This window comes from Podarcis raffonei, chromosome 16, assembly GCF_027172205.1.
Source record: "Podarcis raffonei isolate rPodRaf1 chromosome 16, rPodRaf1.pri, whole genome shotgun sequence".
NCBI classification, from domain to species: Eukaryota; Metazoa; Chordata; class Lepidosauria; order Squamata; family Lacertidae; genus Podarcis; species Podarcis raffonei.
The window spans coordinates 24,297,338-24,312,054 of record NC_070617.1 but is presented as its reverse complement, the minus strand read 5'-3'; the positions used below and the strand labels follow the sequence as shown (position 1 = coordinate 24,312,054).

General features: G+C 46.4%; 1 protein-coding gene across 5 annotated transcripts in view; it reads right to left on the bottom strand.

Moving 5' to 3' along the window:
- OSBP2 (oxysterol binding protein 2) overlaps positions 1–14,717 on the bottom strand; it is a 172,328-nt gene that overhangs the window by 12,192 nt on the left and 145,419 nt on the right. For all 5 annotated transcript variants that reach the window (XM_053369437.1, XM_053369438.1, XM_053369440.1 and 2 more), the window contains 6 exons: positions 12,416–12,661; positions 9,390–9,510; positions 7,955–8,058; positions 5,765–5,860; positions 2,945–3,132; positions 164–384 (listed from right to left, as the gene is read on the bottom strand). In XM_053369437.1, the coding sequence (XP_053225412.1) occupies positions 164–384; positions 2,945–3,132; positions 5,765–5,860; positions 7,955–8,058; positions 9,390–9,510; positions 12,416–12,661 (976 nt within the window). The remainder of the gene's footprint in view (positions 1–163; positions 385–2,944; positions 3,133–5,764; positions 5,861–7,954; positions 8,059–9,389; positions 9,511–12,415; positions 12,662–14,717) is intronic.

Genomic DNA, 14,717 nt, shown 5'->3' with positions numbered 1-14,717 from the left:
TGGGAACTGTAGCCCTGGGAGGGGGCTAGGAGTCTCTCCTCACGAACTCTCCACACCCATAACAAACTACAGCTCCCAGGATTCTCTGGGGGAAGCCATGACTGTTTAAAGGGGTATCGTACTGCTTTAAATGTATGGCGTGAATGTGGCCTTTGACCCGTACCTTCCTCCAGGGCCTCCGCTGCCTCTGCCTCCCGCTTGCGCCGCACGGCCCGCTGTTTCTCTTCCAGCCGCTGCTTCTCCGCGTTGGCTTCGTCCCACTTGCCGTTCTCCATGAGCCGCTGGTCAGGCCTCTGGCGGCTGTCCGTGGGAGCTATCCTCTCCTCGGGCTCGTTCAGCGTCAAAGCCAGGTTGGAGAAGAAGTACATGTTTTCAGCGTTCTCCCTGCAGGAGGAAGACCCATGGCCGGTTTAAGAAAGAGCGTGTGTCCACTGCATGAATGGGCTTAGGTGTTTGGCCATCAGAAGTCCCCTTCCCATGGCTAAGATCATAACAGGGAAGCTGAACTACTGTTGTCTATGCTCTGGTAACTTCAGAGTTAGATTACTGCAATGCGTTATACGTAGGGCTGCCTCTGAAGACAGTTCAGAAACTTCAGCTAGTGCAGAACTCAGCAAGATGGTTGCTCAAGACGGTTTGAGCATATTACATCGATCCTGGTCCAACTGCACTGGCTACCAATTAGTTTCCGGACCCAATTCAAAGTGTTGGTTTTGACCTATAAAGCCTTAAACGGCTCAGGACCGCAATACCTCAAGGACCACCTCTCTCCATATGAGCCTACCCTGAGATCATATTCTGAGGCCCTTCTTCGTGTGCCTCCTCCTCAAGAGGTCCAGAGGGCGGCAACACGAGAACGGGGCCTTCTCTGCAGCGGCTCCCCATCTGTGGAATGCTCTCCCCAGGGAAGTTCGCCTGGCGCCTTCATTCTATTTAGGTGCCAGGCAAAAACGTTCCTTTTTAAGCAGGCCTTTGGTTGACCTGATTGACATCCTATGCCCTTTTAAAAATGTGACTTTGGCCCGGGGGGGGGTATTGTTTTTATTTTAATTTTATATATTGTGATCTTTTCTGAGACCTCCGGGTACAGGGCGGTATATAAATTCAATAAATAAATAAATTAAATAAAAACATGGCGGTGGCATTTTTGAATGTGATTAACTGATCACATGCAGCTGCATTTCAACTGACACAGAAAGAACTTCCCAAGGGATCAGGCCCCAGTGGTGCACAATCGTGCCAAGATAGTTATGAGCATAGTGTGGAAACCCCAAAACGGGCCGTTTCAATGTGGCTTCCTGCTTGTGGGAATGCTCTGCCCAGAGAGGCTCGCCGGGCGCCACTGCTACATATCCTTAGGCACCAGACAAAAGCATTCCCTTTTCACCAGGCCTTGGCTTTTAATTATCTATGGCATTTTTGCACAGGCGAGATGCTTTAATGTAGTTAAAAGCAAACAAACAAGATTATATTTTAGATTTTTTAAAAGCTGGTTTTCATGTTTGTATGTATGGGTTTTTTTATTTTTACATTGCTTAAAATACTCTAAGTCACTTTGAGTGGCCATGGCAAAAACCCCACCTAATATACTTAGTAAATAATAATAGTGACTAGAGTACCTTAGGGTGTGGGACTTAGGCCACAAGAGACAAGGGTTCAAACACACACTAAACCACAAAGCTCTCTGGCAGGTGACCTTGGGCCAGTTACAGCCTCTTGGCCTATACAGCTGCTTACTAATATTTCCTGGTTTTCTTACTGGCCCTTCGCCATGAGGTCCAGGTGGGAAAGTGACAACATTATAAAAATACAATATTTAAAATTGGCTAAAACAATTTGCAATCAGACAAATAGGATGGGCATATATTCTTTGGGGTACACGGGTGGTGCTGTGGGTTAAACCACAGAGCCTAGGACTTGCCGATCAGAAGGTGGGTGGTTCGAATCCCCGCGACGGGGTGAGCTCCCATTGCTTGGTCCCAGCTCCTGCCAACCTAGCAGTTTGAAAGCACATCAAAGTGCAAGCAGATAAAAAGGTACTGCTCTGGCGGGAAGGTAAACGGTGTTTCCGTGCGCTGCTCTGGTTCGCCAGAAGCGGCTTAGTCATGCTGGCCACATGACCCGGAAACTGTACGCAGGCTCCCTTGGCCAATAAAGCGAGATGAGCACCGCAACCCCAGAGTCGGCCACGACTGGACCTAATGGTCAGGGGTCCCTTTACCTTTACCTATATATTCTTTGTGTGTGTCAAAGGTCAGGATAAAGAGGCCTTCAGCTTATGGCAAAAGCTCTGTAACGTGCAAGAAGCACCTCTCGCCAGGAAGGAATTCCACAGGGGCTGCCACAGAACTTTTGGGGAATTACCAAAAGGGCGCCTACCTCACAAGGTTGTTGTGAGGGAAAAAACACGGAGAGGAAAACCCAGGCACACACTCTTCCGAGGAGAGGTGGGATATAAATGCTACTTCAGAAAGTTAAAACAAGGGCAGGCAGGCTGCCATTTGGATTTCTGTGCCTGCTACACCCTCCCTCCCCCTGCCCTGCAGCGGCAGAATGTAAGCAGGTCCAGGGTTCAATTCTGGGTCTCTGTGTTTGAAAAGGATGACCTCTTCCAGCGACCTCCCAGAACCACCATCAGCCAGATTAGGGAGCAGCAACAGAGACAAGACTAATGGTCTGACTCAGCATAATAGGTGTGAGCGGCCTGGGGTCCTCCAGGTGTTGCCGAACTACAACTCCCATCATCCCTGGCCATTGGTTGGAGGGGCTGATGGGAGTTGCTGTTTGGCAACATCTGGAGAGGCAAACATCTGGAGACAAGATTGTTTGCTGTTTGTCAGACCCATTAGCCACGGAAACGTGATTCTTACACCAGCCCCTAAAATACGCAGGCATGTGGGTTTGGCGACACCCGCGGCACCCGAGCCCTGTTGGGCAGACTCACGGAAGAGGGTATTTCTGCCACAGGACCTTGGGGGACAGCGTCTGGTAGACGGTTTTGGGCACCTTGCCCTCTGAGCTGCCGTTTCCTTGGCTGCTCTGCACGATTTTGGAGCACTCCATCTTCTCGTCCCATGTGCCGGACATGACATAGTGACTTGTGCCCTCCGCATCCATGACTAGGCCTGTCACCTAGGAAGGAACATCGAGGATTCAAAGCCCGTCCGTAGAGATGCAACGTCCGCCAGCAGCCGCGTCCCACCCAGCTCATGGTCTAGAGCTGCCTTCCTCAACTTGGTTCCCTCCTGATGTTTAAAAGCACAACTTCCTTCATCCCTGACCATTAGACAAGCTGGCTAGGGCTGATTAATGTTAGAATCCAGCAATATCTGGAGGGCACTGGGTTACAGAAGGCTTTTTTTAGAGTGAGAGTGCTCTTAGGCCCACATCCTGCTGGTGGGGCTTGTTAGTTTGCATTTCTTGGTACAGAAAGTATTGATCTGATGTGTAGAGATCGTTCCTATTCTAATTAATTCAAGAGGCTTCTAGAAGCTTCTCTGTGTGAAAGAAACAAGCAGAAGGTTCATGATGTTTGGGTTATTCCTTCAGAGAAGCTGAGTACAGCTGGCTTAACTGGTTCTGTTACCTCTGTCTGTCAAGGTCATACTGACTATAATAATAATACGGCCAGAAGGAGCCTGAGTTTTACTTTTTTCTATCTTTCTTCCCAACTGTGTGGTGTTCTGTACATAGTATGCTTAGTGTTAAGGTTTTAATCTTATTTTAAGTTATTGTAAGTTTAAGTTAAGTCTGCTGCAACTGGATTTCTTATGGACAGTGCCAATCCTGAATGTATTGGATTTGTGACCATTATGCTCAATTGCCTTCAGTAGCAGTAAAGCTCTGCTGGATGAAATATTAATTGCCTCTGGTCTTATTTTTTGGGAATCCTGCAACGTGTTTACTCTGCTAACTATACGTTGGAATGTGCTCTGGATCAATATTGAGTAGAATTTCATGTCAGGGCTTCCCATGAGGGCATCTGGTTGCCCACTGTGAAGAAGCAGGACTAGACGGGCAATTGGGCTCTTACGTTTTTATTGTCAAGTATAGTGATTTAATTTACCGAAACTGGGAATGCTTGAATGTCATTGCTGTGTGTAATTCTGGAACGTTCCCCAGTAACTCTCGTGTGATTGACTAATTTTGGCCACATGGGCAGCATCCTATTACATTCTCCATTTTGTTTTGTGAGTGACTTGACTGTGACTGCTGCATTTCCCTGAATATTGAAGTAGAGACTGTATCAGATAACTCTCTCTCTAAACGCAATACAGGAGAGGAATGATGCTGTTTCTGTGTGAATGTGACAGAAAGAAGTACAGAAGTTGATGTTCTCCCAAAGAAGCAATAAGGACAAGTCTGCCGGAAGGAGAAAGTGGAAACCTCTCAGTTGGAACTGCGTGGCCTAGCTGGGCAATGGACCTAAGGCTGAGTGCAAGTATTGGAAAGAGAGAAAGACACAGCTTGTTTTAATCTTTAAAGAAGCTGTAATCTTCAACTAAGAAAAACTAAGCTGATGCTTGAATAAGCATGTGAATGTAAATAATTTGCATATATTCTTCTTTAGCTCTATGTTCAGCAAGTATAATGGTACCTCGGTTGTTGAATGGCTTGGCTCCTGAACAAATCGGCTCCCGAACGCTGCAAACCTGGAAGTGAGTGTTTCAGTTTGCAAATGTTTTTTGGAAGGCGAACATCCAACGCGGCTTCCACGGCTTCCGATTGGGTACAGGAAGCTCCTGCAGCCAAGCCTTGGTTTTCGAATGGTTCCGGGAGTTGAACGGACTCCCAGAGCGGATTAAGTTTGACAACCAAGCTACCACTGTAAAAGCTTTTGAATAGATCAACAGGTGTTTGGACATTGTTTTAATTTCAAGAAGAGAGTAGGTATTGCACAGGATTTAGCTTCCTAGCTGCAATTTAGCTATTCTGCTAGCACTTAGCACTGTCCAACGGACTCTGGTTACATATGGAGAAAAGATTGATGATGACCATAAAGGACTTTATAGGGGTGAAGCCTGTGGGCATCTCGGACTAGATGGGTCTTTGGCCATGAAATGACCATTGCAATTCTAAAACGGATGATTCAATTTTATTATTTTAATACATGTGTATGCTTTTGTTCAGACGTTATGTGGTGCCCACGAAATGTTGCTGAACTACAACTCCCATCAAATCCCAACAGAATGGGCCAGTGGTCAGGGATGGTGGGAGTTATAGTCCAACACAACACCCAGAAGGCACCATGTTAGCCACCCCTGTTTCAACTAACTTACGCTCTCTGGTTTTCTTTTTCCTTTTTAAAATAGAACTTTTTATTTAATTTTCAACTAACTGAACATAAAAGTTCCCCTCCCTCTCTCCCAGAACAGACGATCCGTTCATCAAGTCTTGCCATAAACTTGTTTGCCAATTCGGTGGGTGCTGGTCATTGAAATGTTATTTGACAATCTTATAAAAGGCCACTGTATTTCAATGAAGTCACATGTGCAGTTCAGAGCATGCACCCCTTTTTGTCTGTTTTTCAGACAAAGATTACATTCTGCCATCATCATGCCTTTTGTGGATATTCCAAGTCCTTTCCTGTGGCTTGTGAGATGCTGTTGAGGGTCCAGCTCCCATAATCTTCAACCAGGGCAGCCAGGGGTCAGGGAATGATGGGAGTTGGAGTCCAACGAATTCTAGAAGCCTACAGGTTAGTCACCCCCAGTATAAAGGCAGAGTAGCCCTGCATCTCTCAGGGGTGGGGGGGGAGGCCTACCTTTCGGGGGACATCTCTGGAGAAATAGCTGTAGGGAGTGAATTTCAGTTGGCATTTGTCTTTTGATTTGTAGTTGATGATTTCTATGTCACCAGACTAGGGAAAAAGAGAGGAAAGAAAATGCAAAGAGTTTAGTTCTACATTTCTTCCATATCTACCCCACCAGCAATTCAGGAGAGATTTCTCGACTTTCAAAATAATATGGGGGTAACGCGGGTGGCGCTATGGGTTAAACTACAGAGCCTAGGACTTGCCGATCAGAAGGTCGGCAGTTTGAATCCCCGCGACGGGGTGAGCTCCTGTTGCCTGGTCCCTGCTCCTGCCAACCTAGCAGTTCAAAAGCACCTCAAAGTGCAAGTAGATAAATAGGTACCACTCTGGCAGGAAGGTAAATGGCATTTCCGTGCACTGCTCTGGTTTGCCAAAAGCGGCTTAGTCATGCTGGCCACATGATCCGGAAGCTGTACGCCGGCTCCCGCGGCCAATAAAGTGAGATGAGCGCCACAACCCCAGAGTCGGTCACGACTGGACCTAATGGTCAGGGGTCCCTTTACCTTAACCTCTGAGTATCTTGAAAGCTCCATGTACGTTACTCTAAACCACAAAAGGGCTTTAAATCATGCCTTTTTTAAAGCAACGCCAAACACGTGCCAAAATAAGATTGAATGCAGCTGTTTAAAACACAGGATGTGCATGTAAAATCTATTAAGTTAAAAGCAATAATATATCAACTTGCAACAGGGTTGCTTCCGCAAATATTTAATCATTCCTACATAGAAGTAAGAGAGGCCAATTACTCAGATGCAACAGATATTTGTCTTGCGGGATGGGAAGTCTATTGAGCCATTTCACACATTTGGTGGCAGCGAGTCTGGGCTTGCCATCGAGGGTAAAGTCGGAAGGGAGTCACCGTGCCCTATCTCAGCCTGTTCTGTCGCTCACCTGCAAATGTGTGCTGCTGCTTTCACTCTTTGCACCTTCAGGGGAGCACATGAATGCACAATGTGTGAGAAGACTCACAGGAAGCCTTCAGTAATGTATAAGGAGGCCCACCCACTGTCCCTAGTATGGGCTCCATTCTTGGTGCAGTACATAGTTAAAACTATGGAACTCACTCCTGCAGGGAGGCACCAAGGACCGCCACCAGGTTGGATGGCTTTCAAAGAGGACTGGACCAATTCATGGAAGAGAAGTGGGTACCAGCCACAATGGCTATGCTGGAGTCAGCAGTGCTCCTGGCTGACAGTTGCTGGAAACCACAGGAGGGGAGAGATCTTGTGCTCAAATTCTGCCCATTGGGGCATCCAGTTAGTCACTGTGAGAACAGGATGCTGGACCAAAGGGGCCATTGGCTTGATCCAGCGAGCTCTTCTTGTGTTCTTCCATTAATTCCCACTACCCGTGACTGTGACGTTAACATAGGAGAGTGTTGGAGGTGAAATAGTTAAACAGGCTACCCAATCAGAACCCAGGGGGTGGAGTCAGAGGGACTATAAAACCAGCTCTGGGAGGGGCGAAGGGAGAGTTCGTTGGGAGTTGGGTGGCTGGTTGGAGTGGGAATGAATTGGGATAGAGTCTGTGGGTAGGTTGAGTTAGTGTAGCGAAATAAGCTGAGTCAGGAACAGTTAGGGGCTAGGAAGACAAGTAAATACAGTGGTACCTCAGGTTAAGTACTTAATTCGTTCCAGAGGTCCGTACTTAACCTGAAACTGTTCTTAATCTGAAGCACCACTTTAGCTAATGGGGCCTCCTGCTGCCACTGCGCCACCGGAGCACGATTTCTGTTCTCATCCTGAAGCAAAGTTCTTAACCTGAAGCACTATTTCTGGGTTAACAGAGTCTGTAACCTGAAGCTTATGTAACCTGAAACGTATGTAACCCGAGGTACCACTGTATCTGAGAGGTGGTTTAGTGAGTGAAAGCAGGTAGCGGAAGTTATAGGTCTGGATAGGCACCCCATGGTTGTAATGGACTAATACCGTTTATGAAACCACACGCTTGTTAAACTGCAATAAATAAACAGAAGTTTATGTTCCAATAAACTGACTGGACTCAGTATTGTACCAGGTAGGGCCTGGGTGGTGGCAGCGAGAAATAAAGTGGTGGCACAGGGATCAATAGACGGTGAAACGTCCGGGGACCCTGTGTGATCGCCACAGTGACCGCTAGGGGAGTTCTTGCTCAGCTGACCTGGTCGATCCAGAGCTTGCCCACGATGATGTTGTGAACGGTGGAGGTCACCTTCTGCCAGACGTAGTGGTTGCCGCTGGAGTGGAATTCCAAGTGGATGTAACCTGCAGGGAAGGAAAGAGATACTCTTGCTTCTAGGACCTGCTTGCGGGCTCCCCACAGGCCACAGTGGGAACAGGATGCTGGGCTAGATGGCCTTCTGATCTAATCCAGGCAACAGGCTCTTCAAAGGCCTCTCATTAAGGGGTGGGATTTCTGATGAACATCATGTGCTTGCTCACTGCCCACCATGGAGATGGACTAAATATTCCATCATGCCTGGGCAGCAGGATTCACATAACAGGGGAAAGGGGATGAAGGGGGCTTCTGGGAGGGTGTTTATTATAGGATCCTCACGCAGGCACATTTTTTGGGCAGGGTCCACACAACATGGTTGGCATCAAAATGCCAGCCCACCCACCTATCCCTAATTTGATCCAGATTTACACTTCCTGGGGGGGGGGTCTGAACCTGGGACCTTCTGCATGCATTGCAAAGGCTCCATCCCTGTGCCACAGGGCCTTCCCCACAGATTCCCACATGTTCCAACTTTGACATGACAGCACAAGCCAATCTAGAAAGGGGTCTTTCTGCACTTTCTCAAAGATTCTAGCAGCCATCGCTAGGACCAGAGATTAGAGGGAGAGGATGCAGCACTTGGAGATGGCTCAGAGCATCCCTTCCTCTACCAGCCAACTCCCACTGCTGAGGTTGTCAACTCCTCTATCAGGTTTAGAATCAGTTCCATGACCTGCCTGCCATGAACATGGAAAGGCCTATGGAGAACTTCAAGGCAGTCTAAGGGCACTCCCAGGCTGTCACTATCTTCCTATGGGATTCAGTCAGTTGCCGGCAAAAGAAAAAGTTGATTTGGTGCTCTTAAATAGAGGAGATCTCTTAGATCAGGGTTTCCCAAACTTGGGTCTCCGGTTATTTTTGGACTGCAATTCCCACCATCCCTGACCACTGGTCCTGCTAGCTAGGGAAGATGGAAGTTGTAGTCCAAAAACAGTTCAAGAAACCCTGCCTTAGAGATACAAGGAATTCCCCAACAACAACGGGCCTAAGCGTGTTGTGGATAACGCCAAGGTTGAAGGTACAATCCCCGTAAGGGACAGCAGTATATTCCTGTATTGCATTGGGTTGGACTAGGCTTCCTCAAACTCGGCCTTCCAGGTGTTTTTGGCCTACAACTCCCATGATCCCTAGCTAGCAGGATCAGTGGTCAGGGATGATGGGAATTGTAGTCTCAAAACATCTGGAGGGCCGAGGTTGAGGAAGCTTGGACTAGATGATCCTCAGGGTCCCTTCCAACCCTATGATTCTATGATCTATGCCAAGGAATGATTAACTGCCGAGGACACAGAACGTTCTACCTGGGGAGCAGAGTGCTTACCCAGAGGCATGATGGAGAGGTATTTCCCTCGGAACTTGCTGGCAATGGTGATTTCCTGCCACAGTGTCCAGCCTCGCTTGGAATAGACATGATGGGCCGCGGCTGGAGGGTGATGACTCACCTGGAGTGAGGGGAGACCCAAGGAGAAACAAACCCCAATGGTGTTAGGTCTAAGAGGTTGGCAAAACAGTTCAGCAGGCCCACAACTTATGCAAGGGTTATGTTCCAGGGGTCAGTGCACAAACTCAACATTGCACGAAGTCAGAAGGATCCCACCATCCGAGATCTCTGTCAATACATTTTTATTCAAATTTTTGTAAATAAACAATTCCTTATAAATGTAAGGTACACAAATAAACATGCCAATAAATATTACAATATATATATAGATATACATATATTTCATTTACATAGTTTATTATATCCCTTCCCTAAACAAAACAAACAAACAAAAAACCTTTGGACTCCCCTCTACCCTTTTGGTAAGTATCAAAAAAAAATATTCTGTAATCACGTATTTTGTTTTTAATCTTATATATTAACTGCTGTTAGAGTTGCTCCATCCCCGCTAATATCGTCTACAAGTTATTTCCAATGTATTTCCAATATTTATTCCAGTTTTTATGAAATTCCTGTTCATCTTGATCTCTTATTCTTCCTGTTATCCTGGCAAGCTCGGCATAATTTACCATTTACGGGTGGCACTCGTACCTATGGTATGAAAAGGTGAAGGTGCACAGGGGCTTTCTAAATCACATTTTCAGGGGACCAATATTTCAGGTATGGGAGAGAAATAAAAATTTATTGGAAAGGAAGACCCCCTGGTGGATCTCACCAATAGAGGTGTTAACTATCAAGAAAACTAATATGGAAGAGAAAAATGCCACCTATGAAGATCTTATAAGTAAAACAGAACAAGGTATTAAACTTAGACCGTATGAAGAAATAAAAAACTTACTCACTGGTTGGTTGCAATACCACCAGGTGAATGATTTGTTAAAAGAAGATAAAAAGAAAGCAGGTTTTGAGGATAAAAAATCTAAGTTTAATGTGGAGGTTGTTGAAGGCAAGAGTAAAATACTGTCTAGAATATATGATATATTACTCGAGTTGTATACAAAAGACGAGGAGGTGAAGGAGGCAATGACCAAATGGGCGATAGATATTGGCTATAATATTGATTTTGAAAGATGGCTGGAACTATGGAATAAAAACATAAAGTTTACAGCGTGTATGGCACTGAGGGAAAACATATGGAAAATTATATATAGGTGGTACCATACACCGGTGAAATTGGCTAAAATGTATAGATTAAAGAACAAAAGTTGCTGGAAATGTGGCGAAGCAGAAGGCGATTTTTATCATCTGTGGTGGTCATGCAATAAAGTGAAAGGCTTTTGGGAACTAATTTATAATGAGCTTAAAATTTTTTTTAAATATACCTTTCCCAAAAGACCTGAAGCCTTTTTGCTAGGAATTTTGGGTAAAGAAATTAAAAAAGAAGATAAGATAATATTTCTTTATGCCACTACAGCCGCAAGAATTATGCTGGCTCAAAATTGGAAAACGGAAATTATACCTAACATCCGAGATCTCAGAGAGCCCTGTGAGATCTTGTGCAACAGTCCCAGAGTCCTGCAAGCAAGGTATCGGGCTTCAAAAGCTGTTTCCACAAAGGAAAATCCTGTGGATGGCCCTACAAGATCTCACAAGATCTCCGTATCCAACAGTCTCCTGCTCCCTTTCTATTTCTTTATTCACGATCCATCTAAAGTTGCAGTTGCGTAAGAAAGATAAGCGTTAAGTTGCAGGCCTGCTGTAAACACTAAATGTATTATGAGATAATGGCTGCGAACCCAGTTTTTTTGTTCTGTAAAGTTTCCCTTCCTTCCTTTTCCCTTTTCTGTTTCTTATTGGATTGCTATTTTACTAATACAATAAAGTTCTTTCTTTCTTTTTTTTAATTTTTATTGGAAATTTTATTTACAACATAACACAAATCCCCCACCCCCCCAACACAGAAATCCACCTCCATCAGACACGAACATAACACACAACTAGCATAATATACAACAATACAAACAACCAAATAAAAAACTTCCTTTATCCTGTTTCTGGCATCCTTATTTACTTCTTATAAGCTGTTTCCTTTATGAATAATTATTAAGATTTTTCTAATTATAACTTAAATATCCACAAAGTCTTCTGCAGACATTAATCGAAACAAGTCCAGGTATGTATTTTAGGGCACTGTTTTGTGAAGTATTCTCTGCATTTTCCCCATGCTTTTTGAAATTCTTGTCTAGTGTGGTCTCTAATTGCTTCTGTTAATCTAGCCAGTTCAATATACTGTATTTTTCACTCTATAGGACGCACCCGACCATAGGACGCACCTTGTTTTAGAGGGGAAGAAGAAGAAAAAAAAATTCTCCCCCTCTCTGCTCAGCGCCCCTTCAGCGAAGCGGCAGGAGAAACGGAGTCTTGCTCTCCCGGCTTCAGCAAAAGGAACCTGAAGCCTGCGGAGCGCAGCAGGAACTCGCGCTGTGCTCCGCAGGCTTCAGGCGGCTATCCCTGAAGCCGGGAGAGTGAGAGGGGTCGGTGCGCACCGACCCCCTCGCTCTCTAGGCTTCAGCGAAAGCAATGCGAAGCCTCCGGAGCGTGGAGGGAGCGCTCCCTCTGCACTTCGGAGGCTTTGCGTTGCTATCACTGAAGCCAAGGAGCCTGCATTCGCTCCACAGGATGCATACACATTTCCCCTTAATTTTTGGAGGGGGAAAAGTGTGTCCTATAGAGCAAAAGATACGGTACTATGTATAGTATAGTACATAGTATACAATAAAGTTCTGAACATTTAAAAAGGAACAAATAAATGAAACAACGGATGTGAGTAATCTGGGTCTGAGCTGGAAGAGAATGGCAGGCCCATCCATGGCCAAGCAGAGAATGTCAACCGAGGTCTCCATGGCCCAACCCCCACGTGGGCCCACCCCACAATGGCACACCAGTTCCCCTCCCCTTTTCCTCACCTGCTCACAGAGAGAGCGAAAACCCAGCTCATCTAGCCGGTCCAGCTCGTAGGTCTCTCCCAGGAGCGGATTGAATGGTTTCGCCGTCCGGTGGACTGTCGTCGAGTAGGAAGACACGGAGAAAGCAGCCACAAAGCACATCTGCTCAATGGAGCTCTCACACTTGACGGCTTTGTCAAGCAGTTCATGGTACTCGAGGTCCTCTGTCAGTCTCTGCAGCATGGACAGCGGCTCATTGAAGTTCACCTGCAGAAAGCCAGAGAGGTTGGTTGCTAACCCAAGGGGAGGAGAAGGGAATCACTCTCTTTCTATCTCATTTTTTTTTATTATTTGAAGGCATTTAGACATCACCTTGCCAACAAAGGTCCGTATAGTAAAAGCTATGGTTTTCCCAGCAGTGATGTATGGAAGTGAAAGCTGGACCATAAAGAAGGCTGATTGCCAAAGAATTGATGCTTTTGAATTATGGTGCTGGAGGAGACTCTTGAGAGTCCCATGGACTGCAAGAAGATCAAACGATCCATTCTTAAGGAAATCAGCCCTGAGTGCTCACTGGAAGGACAGATTGTGAAGCTGAGGCTCCAAGACTTTGGCCATCTCATGAGAAGAGAAGACTCCCTGGAAAAAACCCTGATGTTGGGAAAGATGGAGGGCACAAGGAGAAGGGGACGGCAGAGGACAAGATGGTTGGACAGTGTTCTCGAAGCTACCAGCATGAGTTTGACCAAACTGCGGGAGGCAGTGGAAGACAGGAGTGCCTGGCGTGCTCTGGTCCATGGGGTCACGAAGAGTCGGACACGACTAAACGACTAAACAACAACAAATATACCACTTTGTAAATCTCCACGCAGCAGCAAGGGAGCAGACACCTTATAACCCAGTCCTATTGGATCACCCCCTGCAGAATGCAAACCCTGTGATGTTTGAAGAAAGCCAGTGAGAAAAAGAGACCTCCCGTGAGTGGTCCGGGCTACTTTTGCAAGTTGGGACAGGAGGGGTGGAAATCTATCCGCCATCATACACACACGAAACCATAGAATTGTAGAGTTGGAAGGGACCACAAGGATCATCCGGTCCAACCTCCTGCAATGCAGGGATCTTTTTGCCCAACCTGGGGCTCAAACCCACAACCCTGAGACCACGAGGCTCATGTTCTACCGACTGAGCTATTCAGCTGTTTAAATGTCCTCAAGCAATCACTCCCAAAGGCTTCCAGATGATCTCCTTTGCTGTACAAAGAGGAAACTGCCTCCGCTGTTGGGGGCTGCAAATGGGGAGAGAGAGAGAGAGAGCTGTTGCGCTCAGGTCCTGCTTGCAGGCTTTCTTCCCAAGAGGCACCTGGCTGGCCACTGTGGGAAGATGATGCTGGACTAGATGGGCCCTTGGCCTGATCCTGCCACTGGACTCTTCTGCTGTTACTTATTAGGCGAGAAGGGATATATCAGGCATAGGCAAACTCAGCTCTCCAGATGTTTTGGGACTACAACTCCCATCATTCCCAGCTAACAGGACCAGTGGGCAGGGATGATGGGAATTGTAGTCTCAAAACATCTGGAGGGCTGAGTTTGCCTATGCCTGGGATATATGGATGGGGAAACAGCAAGCATCTCTCTATTAAAAAAAAAACCAGGATGGGAGTGAATGTTATGCTGCAGCTGAGCGAGTATGATTAGCAGCTTGGCTGGGAAACCCATAAAGGAGCATGTAATATATATGTATATATAATTGCAAGTGGTATGTGTCTGTATCTGAAGTCCTTTGTCATCCACACAAAAAGCTCCCCGCGAAGGCGGAAGATTTACCGTCATGCCAAAACGATATTACATTTCCAAGCCTCTCCCAGTGTGGCTTTTCTATGTGAACTTTAATCTCTTTGCTGCCACAGGAGCGGCAATGACTGATTTAAAGGCCCCACCGGATCGTTCCATTTGGCCCACTGCTGCAATTTTACGGATTGTGTGTATTGGATGCAGGGATTATTTATACATCGCAGTGCCAGGGCTATTAAGGGGCCACTGTGTCCTTCGCCAGGGGCACGTTCCTGCGTAATTGAAGGGGAAAGACTCCCTGTTGACTCAAAGGGGGAGTGGAGACACTGTACAAAGACCAGGCTCTGCTGTGAGCAAACCCCCCACCCCTCTTTCTCTGCTACCCACTGGGCGTGGGAGGGAAGGAAAGGGCCTAAGACAAGCATAGGCAAACTCAGGCCTCCAGATGGACCAGTGGTCCAGGGATGATGGGAGTTGTAGTCCCAAAACATCTGGAGGCCCGAGTTTGCCTATGCATGGCCTAAGATTTTGGA